The sequence below is a fragment of the Rhinoderma darwinii genome, chromosome 2 (genome assembly GCF_050947455.1).
Source record: "Rhinoderma darwinii isolate aRhiDar2 chromosome 2, aRhiDar2.hap1, whole genome shotgun sequence".
Lineage (NCBI taxonomy): Eukaryota > Metazoa > Chordata > Amphibia > Anura > Rhinodermatidae > Rhinoderma > Rhinoderma darwinii.
Window position 1 is genome coordinate 219,493,483 of NC_134688.1, and position 19,394 is coordinate 219,512,876.

General features: G+C 44.1%; 1 protein-coding gene across 2 annotated transcripts in view; it reads left to right on the forward strand.

Annotated features, from left to right (window-relative positions):
• Window positions 1-19,394, forward strand: part of CAMKK1 (calcium/calmodulin dependent protein kinase kinase 1) — a 297,155-nt gene that overhangs the window by 112,135 nt on the left and 165,626 nt on the right. For both annotated transcript variants that reach the window (XM_075852857.1, XM_075852858.1), the window contains exon 3: window positions 14,750-14,797. In XM_075852857.1, the coding sequence (XP_075708972.1) occupies window positions 14,750-14,797 (48 nt within the window). The remainder of the gene's footprint in view (window positions 1-14,749; window positions 14,798-19,394) is intronic.

Sequence of the window (19,394 nt, forward strand, 5' to 3'; positions counted from 1 at the left end):
AATCTCGTTTTAAATGGCAGTTTACAGCGTAATCTTGCGAAACTACGCTTGGCTTGCTGTAAATCTCACACAAACGTTACCGAAGTGTCAGGATTCTGAATAGACATCACGTCCTGGCTGGTAGTGATGTCTATTCACTGTCAGGACACTTGAGTAGCGTTAATGTGTGTGTATGTGGCTGCACATAGCGATATAGCTAGATCACTATAAGCTGTGTAAATGAATGGAGAGAAGTGTATGACGCTGATTGGTCACTGATTGGTCAGCGTCATGATCTAGTAAGATCATTATGTGCTGATAATGAATGGAGAGTAGTGTATGATGCTGATTGGTCAGCATCATACATTTCTCTCCACAACGCCCATTTCGTCAAAAAGTAAAACACGGCCGTTGTCCATTAAGAAACTCATTAGCATAAAGCTAAAATAGGTCATTACTCCGTCAAAAATGATAGTATTTCTAAATAAAAAACACTGCTGTAATCTACATTACAGTGCCGATCACATTATGTACAACATAGGTCACTTATAATGTGGTGACAGAGCCTCTTTAAGTGGAGATACGCTTATTCCCTATAATGTGCTAATAAGATGACCTTCTTGTGACGTTTTGCTAGTCATTACAATTTTAGCAAAATCTACAAATGTAGACTAAACTTTTTATTAGTTATTTACAAAATTAGGATATCAATCTATATCATATCTATATACAGTATCTTGATTTTCTAACAACTTGGAAAATTCGTTGTTAATTGTTCTTTTTAATAGTTTTAATAGTTAATAGGTTTAAACATTTGCTCTGATTTAAAAAGGAATGTGACGCCTGCATTTTTCTTGAAGTACGTATAGCATAAAATCCTTTAACATAGTTTAAAAAGGTGAAAATATAGTGTCTTAAAAGGGTATTCCGGATTCAGAACTTTAAAGGGCACCTTTCAGGAGTATTTAGGCCATCAATCCGCCACCACTGCCTTAGGCCCCATGCACACGACAGCAAAAAACCTCAGTTTTTGCGGACCGCAAATGCGGTCCGCAAAAACGGAGCCATTCACTTTCATTGAACACTGACACCTTTCCGTAGCACTACGGAAGGGTGTCAGTGCCGTGGAAATGTTCCGGGAATTATGGAACATGTCCGTTCTTTCGCATTTTGCGGGCCGTGCTCCCATACTTTGTATGGGAGCACGGCCCGAAAATGCGTCTGTCAGTCAGCGACCGGCGGTGCCCGCAATCGCGGGCACGGTCGTGTGCATGGGGCCTTATAGTGTGTATAAATAGATGTCTACACATGTCCCTATATGTATTTTCACTGCCTGTATTCTTGAAAAGATGTATGTTTAACATCTCGTGTCTGTTTGCAAATTAGGTGGTTCTTTGGAGGTGGAGCCACTTGGGTGAACAGTGATGGTGGCCGTTCCCTTATAAGGCCCCCACTGGCTTGATTGACGTCCGTCTTCTTTCACCCTAGCAGCTACCAACGCATGCACTGTGAAACTGGGTGTACTTGTCCCGGATTCACCTCCATGGATCCAAGAACCTCATTTAAATACCGCGCGTGTGGCGTTCAAAGCCCATCTTTTCAAGAATTCTGGTACTGACTATGCATAAAGGGACATATGTAGATAGCTGTAAATACATACTATAAGTCATTGGTTTGAAGGCTAAATCTTCCTGGTAGGTTCTCTTTAATGTTGTTTTTTGTATAATGAAAATGGGTCCAATTTTCCAATAATCCTTTTCCTAGTCATGTGATGGACACACAGGTGCAGGACTGGTTACAGTATGTGTATCAGAGCTGTGTCTTGTAACGAGTGGTACACCAGTGTGTCCATCACATGACTAGGAGAGACTTGTATCTCCTGGGAGTAAACTACGGAAGCTTGTATTGTATGCTGTGAGAAATTCATGCAGAAAGTTTATTGGAAAACTGTAACTTTTCATTATAATTAAAAAATAAAAAGATGTTTTTGCTGAAACGAAAATTACCCCTTTAAGAACAACACTTTCACTCTGTGCTCATTTGTTTCTAGTGGGCTCTTATGATAGGGATACAACTCCATGTCCACTTAACTAGTACCTCTACTCAAAGCAGCTTGTAAATGTAATAGCATTGACCTTATAAACTGTGCAAGCAGAATGCCAGGTACATAAACCAAGGTTAGGCCTTGTTCACACCGTTTTATTTGCAGGCGGAAAACTCTGCCTCAAAATGCCTTTAGGAATTTTGAGGAAGATTTTGACTAGCCTGCATACTGTTTGCCAAGTTTTTCTGCTGCGTTTTTCGGGCGTGGCCATTGAGCACCGCGGGCAAAAAACACAGTGAAAACCGCATTATCTGCCTCTTATTGAGGTCAATGGGAGGTCAGAGATGGGAACGCCCGAATATAGGGCATGACGCTTCTTTTTCCCCCGAGCTGTTTTTTCGCTCGCGAAAATTAATGGGCAGCGATTTCTGGCGCTGTTTCCGTGTTAAAAACAGTGCCAAAACCTCAGTGTGAACAGGGCCTTAGTGAGGTTTTTTTTTTTTTTCTCTCCTACTTTTCAAGTGAAGACTAGGTTAAGCTTCTCATCATGGGAATCCTGGTCTTTATGGGGAAGTTTTGCAAGCACTGGATTACTTGCATGGGCACTGGGTTATATTGAACTAGTTATGACTAGGTAGTACATAATGTCATTGGAAATTGCCTCCTAGTTAGTTGGCACAGTTAAAACCCAGTTAGTCAAAACCGTCACTGGCACTTTTGGGTCAGCATAATATAAGTAGCACTCTATTGCCTAATGGTTGACAATTGGCTCTCTATCGCTAGCAACTTTCCCACGTTTAGAACAATATCATTGACACTTTATGACCCATTTGGAAATATGAGCTTGGCACCAGCGCAATATTATTGTCACTTGGTGCTCTAGTGTTCAGCACCACAGCATGCAACCGCTCTGGACACCCGGAGAGGAGAGCGTGCCAGAGATAGAGGGCCCCCTATGCAAGCTGTGGCATGGGTGCCACAGGTTGCCAACCCCTGCAAAATACTTTACTGTATATAAGCTATATGGCATCTCTGCATTCAGTACTAAGCTCAACCTCTATTAAAGTATTGAAATCTATCATCGTCTAAATATCGAACACATCTAGGAAATCATAATCTTGTAATAATAATGTTTATATCTCTCAGCAACCTGCTACATTCCAGATTTGGAAAAACTAGTAGAAAACATGCGGTGCCAGATTTTAGTTTTAATGTCTTCTTATTTACAGTCAGCTGTGGATTGTAATACAAATGGTATGTTTGTAATTGTTTTCACACCACCTTGGATTTTTTTGTGCTCTTGTTTTACTACAAGGTCTTGATCGGATAAGTTGAGAAAAACCTCTGGTCATCAAGCAGACTTGGTACTTTGGGTGGCACAATGTCATTGGCTGCCATTTACGTGACTATAGTGTGGAGCTGTGGAAGGCTGCTAGGAGGAAAAAAAGCCACATGGTTTATTGACATAAGTGGATCTTTTACACTGACTTGCTGTCACGAAGGGTCTGTGGACCCACTGGGCCGTACCGCCTTGGCGGTAAGGCAGCTGGCCAACAGGGAGCAGGTGAGGGACTATAGTTCTATAGGTACCTGTGGCAGCTCAGACAGCAGCAGGGCAGGCTCGGCTGGGACTAGGTAGCAGGCGGACGTCAGGCGAGGTGAAGCAGGTCAGACGTGGATGCAGCACAGCACGACTTTGGCACAGCTCCGTGCTAGACCAGGAATGTATGGCATACTAGGAACAGGGACTGGAACAGGTAACACACTAGGAGGCCATCACATAGACAAACTAGGGAACACAACAACGCTCAGGCATCGAACTAGGGGGCTGGACCCCTCTTATAGTCCAGGGTACTCACGGGTCAAAGTTCATCCACAATGTCCGGTGCGTGCGCTGCCCCTTTAAGAGCGGACACGAGCGTGAGCGCGCGCACCCTACAGGATCCGGCTGAGGTGAGTGGACGCGAGCGCTGGCGTCTCCTGAGGAGTAGGCTGGGGCCAGCGCTTGCCGACTCGTGGCTGCGGCTGTCAGGAGAGGAACGGAGCTGACAGCCCGCAGCCACGGACATTACAGTATCCCCCCTCTTACGCCCCCTCTTCTTGGGACCAGAGCAAGAGAGAAACCTCTTCAGAAGAGTAGGAGCATTGAGGTTGTCCTCTGGCTCCCAAGACCATTCTTCAGGACAAAACTCCCCAATCCACCAAATAAAAAAAGGTCTTTACTCTCACTCTCTTGGTGTCCAGAATCTCTTGAACCTCAAAGGTGTCAGAAGGGCCGCTGGAGGCAACCACAGGGCTAGGAGTCTTGGTGTAGCGGTTCAGGACCACCGGCTTCAGGAGGGATACATGTAAGGAGTTGGGGATCTTGAGGATAGGAGGCAGCCGAAGCTTATAGGCGACAGGGTTGATCTGTTGCAGGATCTCAAAGGGTCCGAGGAACCTGGGAGCAAATTTGCATGATGGCATCCTTAGTCGGATATTCCTGGAAGAAAACCAGACCCTCGTGCCAGGAAGAAACTGAGGAGGTTCTCTTCTCCTTGTGTCAGCCTTCCGTTTCATGCAGTCGACTGCCATTAGGATGGAGGATCGAGTCTGCTGCCAGATCTGCAGAAAGTCTCTAAACGTGGAGTCAGCCGCTGGTACCTCCTGAAGTATTGGGCACCGGGAGAGGAATTTGTGGGTGCTGGCCGTAGACAATGAAGAACGGTGTATTCCTTGTGGACTCGCTGGTATGATTATTGTATAAGAACTCTGCCCATGGGAGCAACTGCACCCAGTCATCATGTTGCTTGGAAATAAAGTGGCGTAGGTAGTTCTCCAAAATCTGATTAATCCTCTCGACCTGACCATTGGACTGAGGATGGTAGGCTGATAAAGTCCAATTTCACACTGAGGAGTCCGCAGAGGGCTCTCCAGAACTTCAAGGTAAACTGAACCCCCCGATTAGACACAATATGCTGCGGCAAGCTGTGCAGGTGAAAGATGTGTTGGATGAACAGCTTGGCCAACTGAGGAGCAGAAGGAAGACCGGTCAGAGGAACGAAGTGGGCCATCTTCGAAAATCAGCAGAGAGAGGCAGGTCCGTAACAAAGTCCATAGCTATATGCTGCCAGGGAGCATTGGGCACAGGAAATGGCTGGAGCAGACCAGCAGGTCTGGAGTGAGCGGCCTTATTGGCTGCACATACAGAACAGGCAGAAACTAAGTCCATAATGTCCTAGGGCAGCGTGGGCCACCAGAAATGATGAGCAATCAGATCCCGGGTCTTACGGGCGCCTGCATGACCTGCTAATCTAGAGGAGTGTCCCCAGCGGAGGGTTCTTCCACGATCAGCCAGGCGCACAAACGTCCTCCCTGGAGCAATGTCCCCAACTTGCAGGGGATTGACAGAGATAATGCAAGACTGATCAATAATATTCTGTGGAGTCTCCAAGGTGTCTTCCGTCTCGAAAGACCTGGACAAGGCATCGGCCCTCACATTCTTGTCTGCCGGGTGATAATGGAGCTCGAATTGAAACCTAGTAAAGAGCCGTGACCACCTGGCCTGACGAGGGTTCAGCCGTTGGGCAGTCTGGAGGTAGGTCAGATTCTTGTGGTCTGTAAAAATCAGGATCGGCTGAGCTGCGCCCTTTAATAGATGTCTCCATTCTTCCAGAGCCAATTTGATGGCTAGTAACTCCCGATCCCCAATCGAGTAGTTGTGTTCTGCGGAAGAGAAGAGCTTAGAGATATATCCACATACCCTTGACTTGCCCTTGGGGCCTCTCTGGAACAAGAGTGCACCAGCACCGACAGAGGATGCGTCCACCTCCAACGGTAACTGCAGAGAGATATCCGGATGATGGAGGATAGAACCTGAAGTGAAGGCACTCTCTTCAGGCTATTGAATGCGGACTCTGCCTCGGGAGTCCACACCTTGGCGTTCATACCCTTCTTAGTAAGATTAGAGATAGGAGAAGTCAGTGAGGAGAAATTCGGAATAAACTGTCTGTAAGAATTAGCGAATCCCAGAAAGCGCTGTATGGCCCTCAAGCCTTGAGGACGTGGCCATTCCAGAACAGACTTTACCTTCTCAGGATCCATCTCGAGACCTCGATTCGAGACGATGTAGCCCAGGAAGGGTAGCGCATCTGTCAAACATGCACTTCTCCAGCTTGGTGTACAGACGATTCTCCCTTAATCGTAACAGAACTTGACGGACATGTCTCTGGTGCATTATAGGATCTGGAGAAAAAAATCAAGCTGTTATCGAGGTAGACTACTACACAAACATAGAGGAGGTCACGGAAAATGTCATTCACAAACTCCTGGAAGAACGCGGGAGCATTACACAGGCCGTAGGGCATTGCTAGATACTCACTGTCCATCATGGGTGTTAAATGCAGTCTTCCATTCATCACCCTGGCCAATCCGGACTAGGTTGTAAGCCCCACGCAGGTCTACTTTAGATAAAAATCCTGCCACCACGTATACGATCAAACAGTTCAGAGATCAGTGGCAACGGATAGTTATTATTTACCGTGATCTGGTTGAGACCTCTGTAGTCAATACAAGGACGAAGAGTGCCGTCTTTGCTTTTGACTAAGAAGAACCCGGCTCCTGCCGGGGAGGAAGACTTCCGTATGAAGACCCTCTCCAAGTTCTCCTTCACATAGGCAGACATGGACATAGTCTCTGGCAAGGAGAGTGGATAAACCCTACCACGGGGAAGGAATGCATCAGGAATCCGTTCAATAGGGCAGTAATACACCCGATGTGGAGGCAATGTCTTCGCCTCCCTCTTGCTGAAGACGTCCAAAAATGCAGCATAATGACTCGGAAATCCTGCCAATGACCGAGGTAGCGAAGCCTGAGCCAAACGAATCTGCACCAGGCAACTACCTTGACACTCAGGGCCCCATTGGAGAACCTCTCCAGAATTCCAGTCCAGGACTGGGGCATGGAGTCGGAGCCAAGGCAGGCCCAGCAACACAGGGTTAACAGCTTTGGACAGGACATAGAAAGACTCCCACTTGGAACCTCAGCGGCTTGGTCACAGCTATAACAGGATCTGGCCGAGGTAGTTCATTCACTGAGGCAACTGTCAACGGGCTCTCCAGAGGGGTAGTGGGCAATTGCAGAAGGTCCACCAGATCTCTGCGGATAAAATTAGCAGTGGAACCAGAGTCCAGATACGCGGAGACCTGATGCGTTTTCTCACCGGACACTATGGTCACAGATATGGACAATTTAGACGGAAGTCCATCTTTACCCAAGGTTGTCACTCCTAGCAACCCTAGGTTTTGGGATCCTTGGGGACACAGGCGCACAAGATGGCCATCGAGACCGCAATAAAGACAGAGTCCAGATGTGCATCTGCGTTGCTTCTCCTGGATGGATAACTTATGCTGGTCCATTATCACAGACTCTTTAGGAGGATCGACATCTGAGAACAGCAGGGGTTCCTGCAAAGTAGGAGCCAAATTGGAGCTTGCTCCCTCCCGTCAAACCTCTTGGAGGCGTTCCCGGATCCGTATATCAATCCAGGCCGACAGAAGGATGAGGTCATCCAGGGTAGACTGCAGATCTTGGGTGGCAAGTTTGTCCTTAATTCTGGAAGCCAGTCAATGCCAGAATGTCGCCACCAAAGCCTCATCGTTCCATAACCATTCTCCCGCGAGGGTGCGGAAGTGGATGGCGTACTCACTCACGCAGGTGTCTCCTTGATGTTGGTCAATCAAAGATGCTGCTGCAAATGTGATCCGTCCAGGTTCCTCAAACAACAAGCGAAAAGTCCGGAGGAAGGCTTGGTAGTCACGGGTCTCTGGGCCTTGTCTCTCCCAGATAGGGTTCGCCCATGCAAGAGCCTTGCCGGTGAGGAGAGAAATGATGAAAGCGACCCTTGCGCCATCGGATGAAAATGTCTTACTATACAGGCTGAAGTGGATCTGGCACTGGTTCAAAAATCCACGACAGGTACTTGCTTCTCCATTATAGCGGTCAGGAAGTGGCAAAGAAACACACGGGTCAACACTGCCAAGAGGTGTAATAGGAGGAACATCAGCTTGTGCCTCCTGCCGACGTGCAAGGATGTTCAACGCCTGGAGGATTTGGTCCTGTCGAGACCGAAAGTCCAGCATATCCGCTCGCATCTCCTGTGACGTCGTCAATGTCTTGAATCGACCAGCGGGGTCCATGGCCTGAGCGTACTGTCACGAAGGGTCTGTGGACCCACTGGGCCGTACCGCCTTGCTGGTAAGGCAGCTGGCCAACAGGATTCAGGTGGGAGTCTATAGTTCTATAGGTACCTGTGGCAGCTCAGACAGCAGCTGGGCAGACTCGGCTGAGACTAGGTAGCAGGCGGACGTCAGGCGAGGTGAAGCAGGTCAGACGTGGATGCAGCATGACACGACTTTGGCACAGTTCAATTCTAGACCAGGAATGTATGGAATACTAGGAACAGGAACTGGAACAGGGACTGGACAGGGACCGGAAAAGTGACTTGAACAGGTAAGACACTAGGAGGCCATCACATAGAAAAACTAGGGAACACAACAATGCTCATGCATCGAACTAGGGGGCTGGACCCCTCTTATAGTCCAGGGTACTCACGGGTCAAAGTTCATCCACAATGTCCGGTGTGCGCGCTGCCCCTTTAAGAGCGTGCACGAGCGTGCGCTCGCTCCCTACGGGATCTGACTGAGGTGAGTGGACACGAGCGCTGGCGTCTCCTGAGGAGGAGGCTGGGGCCAGTGCTTGCCAATTCGTGGCTGCGGCTGTCAGGAGGGGAACGGAGCTGACATCCCGCAGCCACGGACATTACACTTGCTCTGACTAATGGGGGAAAGTGATGTGGACCAAGTGCATAGATACCGTGTTTCCCCGATAGTAAGACACCCCCGATTGTAAGACGTATCGGGGGTTTCAGGGGGGTCGGCTAATATAAGCCGTACCCCGAAAGTAAGACATATGTCTTACTTTCGGGGAAACACGGGGGTATTGCCGCCTCCTGCCCACTTCCGCGCCCCCCCCCCTCTCCATACGTCACCGCGCCGTCCCCTGCACTTGTCAATGCCGCCTTAACGCCGAAGGACGGATATATCCGTCCTCAGCAGCTGCTAGTTCGCGCAGGAGGACGGATATATCCGTCCTGTGATGGCGCGGGTACTGAGACTGTACCCACGCGATCAGCGGCAGGAGCACGGCTGTTATACACAGCCTGGCTCCTGCTGCAACTGCCGGAATCGAAGCGCGCCGATTGCGGCAGTTTAACCCATTAAATGCCGCTGTCAATAGTGACAGCGGCATTTAATGTGTTTGACAGAGGGGGGAGCTCCCTCTGTCACCCGATCGGCGCCCCCGCAAACAAATCGCGGATCGCCGTCGGGTTTCCATGACAGCCGGGGGTCTAACAAAGACCCCCAGGTCTGCCTTCAGCATCTGCCTGTTAGGCGATGCCGGAGGCATGACCTAATAGGTTGCCTGTCAGTTTTACACTGACAGGCAATAATGCTTCGGTATACGAAGTATACCAAAGCATTATATATGCGATCGGCACATCGCATAGTGAAGTCCCCTGGTGGGACTAAAAAAAAAAAAATGTAAAACAGTTAAAGTTTGTGAAAAAAAAATAAAATAAAAAATGCGACAATTTTTTCCCGATATAAGACATACCCCGAAAGTAAGACATAGTGGGGCTTTTGGGGATAAAAAGAAAGTAAGACACTGTCTTACTTTCGGGGAAACACGGTATGTGGCTTTCATTTCAATCCCTTTTTATATTGCGATTTTGTGGATTTATGTTCTAATTGCTAATGCCCCATGCTGCTAGGGGGTAAATTGACCTCTACCACTATTGGCATAAGTATTAGATGAACAATAACCGCTCTGTTGACTGCTTACTGGCCAATTCTCTAATATCATTTTATGATCAGAATTGTCCCTTTTACAAGTGGTAATGAATCTGTTAATAAGGGCTGTTTGGGAATCACATTCTCCATCACTGCTAGGCACTGTCGGCAGAATGCAGGTGATGTTTATTCCAGTGTGCCTACTATGGGTTATGATTAGATGCCATTAGCTGTATATTTTGTTTGTTTGTCTATTGATATATGATCAATAATCCCCTCCATCAACTCAGAAGTCCATGAAATCTGAACCTGGTGAGTGGCAGCAGAATAACTTTATGGGCTTCTATGTGGAGCACAACGTCCGAGCTGACATATCATGGGACTCAAGTCATGGAAAAGCTTGTACACAGAGGTCAATCTAAGTATTTTCCAGCAGAGTAGCAAAACTCCTCTCAACATTTTTGAGTAGTATTTTTTTTTTTTCAACCAGGGAGGAATATGTAATTTGAGTTAATTCAAATGAATGATACATAGGCACATGTGATGTTAAATACTCCCTGTTTATGCACTAGTATAACTTATACCAATGCTTCCATACATAAATAGTGGAGTTTAGGTAAATATAATCTTATATTATACACTAAACAGTGTTGCTGTGAAATTGGAAGAATTTTTATCACCACAATCGACTAGATGACAGTTGAAGTGGTTTTCCCATAATGATCATTTATCACCTATTCAAAGAATAGATGATAAATATCTGATCAGTGGAGGTCCTACCGCTGGGACATCCACTGATACTGAGAACGGGTATCCCAGAGGGCAATATGTGTAAGGAGCAGTACTGCGCATGCTTCATTTACTTTCTTTGCTGCCGGAGAAAGCCGAGTTCAGTGTTCGGTAGCCCCATGGAAGCAAATGGAGTGGTAACCTAACGCATTCGCAATACTGCTCGATTTTATATAGGGCACTCTGGGATCACCTTGTGATTGGTGGAGGTCCCAGCAGTTGGATCCCCACCAATCAGACCTTTATCACTTATCTTTGCATCATTTCCCCCTCCTTGTTCAGATGCACACAAACGCATACATACACCCTATTAAAACCACTCATTACAATTTTATCTCATTACAGTAGTATCTGTCAAGGGGTGGGATATATTAAGTATCAAATAAACAGTTCATTCTTGAAGTTGATGTGGAAGCTGGAAAAATGGGCAAGCGTAAGGATCTGAGCAACTCTGAAAAGGGCCAAATAGTGATTGCTAGACAACTGGGTCAGAGCATCTCCAAAACTGCAGCTCTTCTGGGGTGTTCCGGCATGCAGTGGTTGGTACCTACCAAAAGTGGTCCAAGAAAGTTTAACCGGTAAACTGGTGACAGGGTCATGGATGTTCAAGGTGTGTGGAGAACAAAGACTAGCCTGTCTAGTCTGATCCCACAGAATAGTTACTATAGCACAAATTTCTGCAAATTTAATGCTGGCTGTGATAGAAAGGTGTTATTGGGGCTGCGTAGGTGCGGGCCAGTCAGAGTGCCCCTGCTGACCCATGTCCACAAAAGTGCCCATATTGGGCACGTGAGCATCAGTACTGGACCATAGGGCAATGGAAGAAGGAGGCCTGGTCTAAAAAATAAATAAATCACATTTTCTTTTACACCATGTGGGTTTGTGTCACTTACCTGGGGAAGGGATGGCACCAGGATGTACTATGGGAAGAAGGCAAGCCGGCGGAGACAGTGTGATGCTCTGGGCAAAGTTTTGCTGGGAAACTTGTGTCCAGACATTCATGTCGCTGTCCCTTTGACATGTACCACCTACCTAAACATTGTTGCAGACCAAGTTCACCCATTCATGGTAACATTATTCCCTAATGGCAGTGGCCCATGGCAGCAGAATAATGAGAACTGCCACACTGCAAAAATTGTTCATGAATGGTTTGAGGAACATGACAAAGAGTTCAAAGTATTGATTTGACCTCCAAATTCCCAAGATGTCAATCCGAGCGAGCATCTGTGGGATGTGCTGGGAAAACAAGTCAGGTTTACGGAGGCCCCATCTCGCAGCTTACAGGACTTAAAGGGTCTGCTGCAAACGTCTTGTTGCCAGATACCACAGGACACCTTCAGAGGTCTTGTTGAGTCCACGCCTCAATGAGATAGAGCTGTTTTGGAAGCACGAAGGGGACCTACACAATATGAAGCAGGTGGTTTTAGTGTAATTGCTGAATAGTGTATACTGGTTCCTATCGTGAAAGAAATTGCGAATTTTTAATTTAAACCAATTCCTATGAATTCCCTAAAATAGTATTTAGTACAGAAGATTCTAAAATAAAGTTTACAATTTTGTAACCTGGGCCCCATGTCCTAGAATTCACGTTGCTATGGTTTCCTGCGTATTTTAGGCCTTAAGCCCTTGGCAACATGTGATGTAACTGTGTTTCACAGCCGCCAAGTGGGAGTATGGAGCCGGCCCACAGGCTGATTCAACCGGTGTCCACTATATGTTACAGCCGACACCACAGTCTGAAGGCACCCTCCGTCAGCCCTTCACTCCCCTACGAATTGTTTGCAGAGTGGCTGCCATGGCAGCCTGGTGGCCTAATGAAGGGCGCTAGGTCTGTCATTTTTCTGCTCCATCGACAGAAAAATAATCAAGTTATGGGTCTCAGAATATGGTGACACCAATTTTTTTTAAACAAATTTGTTTTTCCATTGTAAAAGTAGAACATTATTAACCCCTTCCCGACATTTGATGTATCCATACGCCAAAGTCGGGTAGGGGGAAGTATGGAACAGGCTCACGGAGTGAACCCGCTCCATACGATGCCGGTGTCGGACGTATGTTACAGCCGACAACTTCAGAGTAATGAGCGGAATCGCGCTCGAGCGCGATCCCGCTCGTTTGTTAAATGCCGCAGTCAATAGCGACCGTAGCATTTAAATCGTTCGAGGAGGTTGCCCCCCCTCTTTCTAACAGCTCATCGCGGGGTGGCGATGGTTGCTATGGCTGTTTGGGGATCTAATGAAGGCCCCCAGGTCCGCCATTTTTGTGCTCCTATTAAGCCTTGCTTCCGGCAGGGCTTAATAGAACCCTGTCAGAATCACGATATATTGCAATACTGAAATATAAAAATTTTTTTTCCCATTTTCCCTCTAGAGCATAGTAAAAAAATTAATTAAACATAATTGGTATCGCCGCATTCGTAAAAGTCTGAACTATTACAATATATAATTATTTAACCCGCACGATGAACGCCGTAAAAAAAAAAAAATTGTAAAAGCCAGAATCTATTTTTTGGTCACCTCATCTCCCACAAAAAATGAAATAAAAAGTGATCAAAACATTGCATGTACCCCAAATTGGCATCATTATAAAGTACAGCTTATCGCACAAAATAAATAAGCCCTCATACCACTTAATCGACAGAAAAATAAAAAAGTTATGGCGCTCGGAATTTGGCAACAAAATAAATTTAATTTTTTACACTTGTTTTTTTTTTTCATATTCAAAGTTTTATTGGTTTTGAAAAACAAGTATAAAGCACATTTGGAGGGAAAGTACACTTAGGTTTTTACTTGTAAAAGTAGTAAAATATAGATAAAACTATATATATTTGGTATGTTTTAATTGCACAGTGAATTCCGTAAAAACGGCGCACAAAAAACAATGGAGGAATCGCTGCCTAATACATTATATGGCACAATAAATGGTGCTACGAAAAATTACAACTCGTCCTGCAAAAATCAAGCCCTCATAAGACTATATCGACAAGAAAAATAAAAAAGTTATGGCTTTTGGTGTGTGGGGAGGAAAAAACGAAAATGAAAATCTGAAAAAAGGGCTGCGGTGGGAAGGGGTTAAAAAAAACAAATACATTTGGTATCACTCTAATCTGATTGACCCACAGAATTGGGTTATGTTCACACGAAAAACGGCCGTAAAATACGGAGGTGTTTTCAAGGGAAAACCGCCTCTGATTTTCAGCCATTTTTTTTATGCGTCAAGCGTTTTTTGATGCATTTTTTATGGCCGTTTTGGAGCTATTTTTCTATTGAGACCATGAAAAATCGCTCCAAAAAACGGCTCAAGATGTGACATGTACTTATTTTTTACGGGGCGTTTGTTTATACGCCGTTTTTACAAACAGCCGCGCAGAAAAAAAGGTCCATGGGAACAAAGCGTTTTTTTTCCCATTGAAATGGTCAGATGTTTGGGGGCTTTCAGCCTCCGTATTTTTAGCCATTTTTCGGGGTGTTTTTCGGTGGACATACCCTAAATGTAACACGCCATGGTGACATTTTATACAATAAAAAACACAATGCATCCTGCAAAAAACCAGTCCTCATACCTCTATGTTGATGGAAAAATTAAAAAGTTATGGCTTTTAGAAGGCCGGGGGGAAAAAACGATTATGAAAAAATTTATAATGGCTGCGGCACCAAGGGGTTAAGTGTACCTGTAAAGTTTTTTCCCACTTTTCATTTCTGGTTTTAATTCAAAAATATATGCATTGTCTCAATGTATCCTACTTACCTTTATCTTATGCTTTTCCTCCAGTAGTCCCTTGTTTACTCACATTTCTTCCACGCTCATTGCCGAGTGGAATCCATAGCCAGATATAACCGATGCTAGATTTGCATTCTAGGGAAACGGATGCATCTTGGAAGGCTTCATCGTGGTTTACTACGAACTGTTTTATTTTAAGGGGCTCACAAGCAGAAGTGGATTGCAAACATTTAGGATATTTTGTCCATATGTATAAATTTGGGTAGTTAAGTGTTTGTTTTGTTTTTTTTAAATTGATGACCCACATAGATAATCAATGGTGGTTTATCCTTTTTATATTTTCAGCAATAGTGCAGCATTATTGATCTTTTTTTAATTTTTATTCCAGGATTGTGTGCAGTTGAACCAGTACAAACTACAGAGTGAAATTGGCAAAGTAAGTATGCACAATTTTTTCTATTCACGTCATTCTGTTGGATAGGGAAAAATAATTTCTATGGTCCGTTTTGCTTCTTGTGGCTCGAATATTTTAAGAAGTCGATCATAATGGACCTACAAAACTTCATAAGAAAACAACTGCATGGAAATTGTCATCGGGATTCGTTCATGTAGAATGGCAGTGGCTCAAGATTTATACGCCGTGTATTGTCTGTCTCTAATCTTTGATGCATCCAACAGCGATAATGTGCAATATGTTAGTCTGTTATACAGAGCACATAAATATGTGCCATTCACAAAAACAATTTCAGTCCATTATATTCAACACATTTAGTATCCAACTGGTGCTCTTGTTGGCCCAATTCTCCCTTTTTTCAGTTGTGTTCAATTATGTCCTTCTGTGGAAAAGAGGCCTCATTTTTATAGTCCCTGTAGATAAACTCGTTGTATGAATGAAGTCTGTCTCACGTGTATTTTGCTACAATGCCCAGTGCAAATGTCATTCAAAACTCCATTGTCACAAGAACAACCAGATAGAAAGGTGATAAACATAAATGTAGAGACCTTCAGCAAGTACAGTAATATCTAATGCTTTAAATATCCGGTACTGTTACAAGAACAAAACGAGCCCAGTATATGCCTCACATTTTATAAAATTCTATAACTATTTGTGGAGTCCTAGATTCTTTACTAATACCCATAGGATTGCTATATTACATTTTAGTGTTCCCCTGTTGTACAATTTGTATATGTATATAAAATGTGGATACAAAGTCTGTCAGTATTTCGAATACATGAAAAGTATTATCACCCAAAAAGTAAGAATGTCCATAAATTAGGCTATGTTCACATCTGCGTTCAGATTTCCGTTTTTCTATTCTGTCATAGGAACAGAACAATGGAAATAACGGTAGTCTGTCTAATCCGTCACATGACTGACTCCAACAGCGGCCGACAGAACCCATTGAGATGTATATAAAATGTGGATATAATGTATATAATAGGGTCTGCCATGGTGTACGCCATTTTACCTGAAAAAATAGCGCAGCATGCTGATCTATTTTTTTTCAACATTTTTGATCGGCCCTCCAATGCAGATGTGAACAGAGCTTTAGTCTTTCAGTAGTTAGCCGGAGATTAATGGTGGACTTGAATAGCTTTTCACTCCCCATACAACTTCCCACAGCGTGCAAATTTTTACTGAGCGGAATAGGAAGAAACTTCAGTATCCATATGTGTAGAGCTGATGTGCCTCTCCAAAGTACTGGACATCAAGGGTATTTGTACACGGGTCGGATTTGCTGCAGAAAACTCAGCAGCAAATCCGACCCATTTTGCGCTGGGAATTATGAGCGAAGGTCCACACCAAATCGTGTAACGTTTATGGCAGAAAAGTTTCACACATTCTGCCCATGTTAATGCACCTGAATAGTTGCTATGAATTATTTGCTGTTGGTTTTATGTAGATATGTTATGTAAATACTTTAAGACTCTGTTCAACCCACTGTGGTAATGTACGTCCAGCGTATATGCCCATTGACTCCCATGAATATGCGGAATCCCTTAGTATTCAAAAGCTGTCGACTACGCTTTTCAATACAGAGAAAAAAAAAGTATGCTAGTGCCTACCGCCCGAATATATGCTGAAATAAGGATTTTTGCCATATATGAGTATTTCCCAGCACATGTGTCATATGTACACGGCAAATAAAGTGAATCTCGCCTAAAGGCCACTTTATGTATGCAGTGTGTTCATTAATGTGTGTGTGTGTGTGTGTACAATTACATGCACATCAATACTTTGCAGCTTACAGTGTTTATTACAGAGTCCTAGCAATCTATGTGCAAAAACAAATGGCCACACTTTCCAAATACCAGATAAACTCTTGAAGGGGAAAGTGTTCTTCTAGACGTAGGAGTAATTGCCTGAACAAAAAGACATTGGGCAGATTTATTATTCAAAATGCGCCAGAATTCTGAGCCGAATTGAGCTGAAATTCTGGATAGGTGCTAAACGTATGATTTCTAAAGCCCGCGTGGATCACTATAGCGGGGTCCTGAGTCCCTGTTCCTCCTCACTGTACGATTGCAGTGAAGAGGATTTTAAATGGAGCATGTGTCCTGCCGCTCAATTCATTGTCTATGGGCCGACGGAAACAGTCGCGCGAATCTGCCCCATTGGGTAACTGCCGTTTATTTTAGGAAGTTCTCTTTATGTGAAGCTTCTGTAAATGGCAGGTAGCCTGTTCTATGTTTTTTTTTCTAATTTGCGTGAAAAGACAAACTGACAAGCTTTACACTATAATAAATAATTAACGTTAATTTCTGCTGTAATGTTTTAAGATAGAGTAGTTTTACAAGACATAAATGCAGATTTGTTCAGCTTTAGTCTGTTCCATCCCAAGGCATTGCACGTAATGCTTGTCTGCATCTTGTATCAAAATGAATTCATGAATAAATGAAGAACATGCTGTAATTCTGTCTGGTGTATTCTGAAGTAGATGGCGTGTTTGATGATTATTGAGAAGCAGAGACCGACTCGCTGGCGGTATGAGCCTTTTTACCAAATGATCTCCTTTTATCAGGTGATGCCCTGTGATGGTAACCACATCTATGCAGGAGAAGGCTGAGAATATTAAGTTATTAAATCATTTCAGAATCATTCCAGGCTTCAGCTCCATAGAGATATAGTGGATTACTATGTACCTATCATTTACATTTTTATTTCAGAACTGCTTCACAAATTCATAAAAAATATTTTAGACCAGAGGCTCTGTTTCTCTTATACTCCACTCTGAACCCAACCCCCTCTCCCAGATTAGAGTTAACTGTTTTAACGCTGGACTACATAGACCTTTTTAAAGCGTTACATGTACGTGTGTGTATATATATATATATATATATATATATATATTCGTACGAATGAGACTGTCGTATAGAAGCTGTCAAGTTACTAAAAGGGGAACACTCCTAATTGTCCAGATTCCTCCATTCTTGGGTGGATGTACAAGTGGTTTTTGGTGCAGTTTTTTTTATTAGCCTGAGCCAAAAGAAAGCTATAAGGTCTGGATCACACTTGTCGTTTTTGGTGCAGTTTTTGCCTTCGTTTTTGTTTATTAGCCAAACACGGGAGTGGACACAAAAGAAAGGTGTATGTGTGTGCGCGTGCTTGTGTGCGCGTGTGTGCTTGTGTGCGTGTGCTTGTGTGCGCGTGCTTGTGTGCGCGTGCTTGTGTGCGCGTGCTTGTGTGTGCTTGTGTGTGCTTGTGTGCTTTTAAAGGGAGTCTGTCGAGACTTTTGTCGTCGTCAGGATAACAAGCTAGCAATCGATTCTCATGGTGCCGCTACTTTGGCAAGCTCTATGAACAATTACCGATTGAAAAAGTCCACAGTAAGGACTTCCTCAGCTGAGTAATTCCAGTCACCATGGCCCTGCGCCATATGAATAATTGGATTTGGTTGTCCACAATAGAAAGTTTAACACCTAGCTATGTAAAGGCCTATCCTGAAGACTATAAACTAGTTTATCTACACATATCAGGATTAACTAAAATAAGAGGCACTGATTAGGATTATATTATCACAATTAATTTGTATAGATGCTAAAGCATTAAGCCTTCAGTGTGTCGCGCTTGCGTGGCTTTTTCCGTAACTGCCATGGAACAGAAGGAAGAGAACTGCACAGGACGGGTTGGGGGACCCCCATTCTGGAGATAGGTGAGGGTCCCAGAGCTGGGACCTGCAATTATCATACAATTATGCCATTTCCCGTGGATATGCCGTAAATGTTTTAAATTGGGAATTCACTTTTAGGCACACCATTGTGTAAACCATTTAATGAGATATTAAAAGATACATGATTTGTATGAGCAACACACAGTTTGCACATATGGTGTATCCTCCTCTGGAGTTTTTCTTCGGTCATTTGAGTGTGCCCAAAGAAACATTTAAAGAGGACCTGTCACACTTTCCTACCCCATGAAATAAACATAGGGGAGGAGACAGGACCTCCTTAGGATACTAATGCTGCCCGCATTTTTTTTTTTCCAAGAAGCGGACAACCGCTGCTGCAAATACTGATGACGGAGGCAGGAGTCCAGGTTCTACTTGTCATGCACATGATTTTACCCAAGGTGACCACAATACTGTACAACATTTTAAAAATTTGTAATGCATGATAAGGATTTTGTCACAGGCAACGTTGTTATATCATTGGGTTTTTGACAATAACTCTGCTATACCGGCCAAGTGTCCGTAGTTATGATATAGTTTTGCATTCAAACTTTTCATGGACTAATTTGAGAAAATGTTTGGGATATACAGATGATTATTCACATCTTGTAATACAATGAAATAGTTGTTTTTTTTTAAAGGCTATGTACACCTTTGATCTTTTTATTAAAAAAATAAATAAATATCCCTTTCAATCAGTGTGTTTGAAACTTTATAATTAGTGAGATAGAGCTGCTCTATATTCTACATACAGATCAACTGTATCGTTTGCTAAGACCTGAATCCGTCAGTCCTGCGGACCTGATGGGTGTCAGCAGTTATGAACTTAGATGTGTTCGTTTACAGGTGGATCCTGCGTGGGAC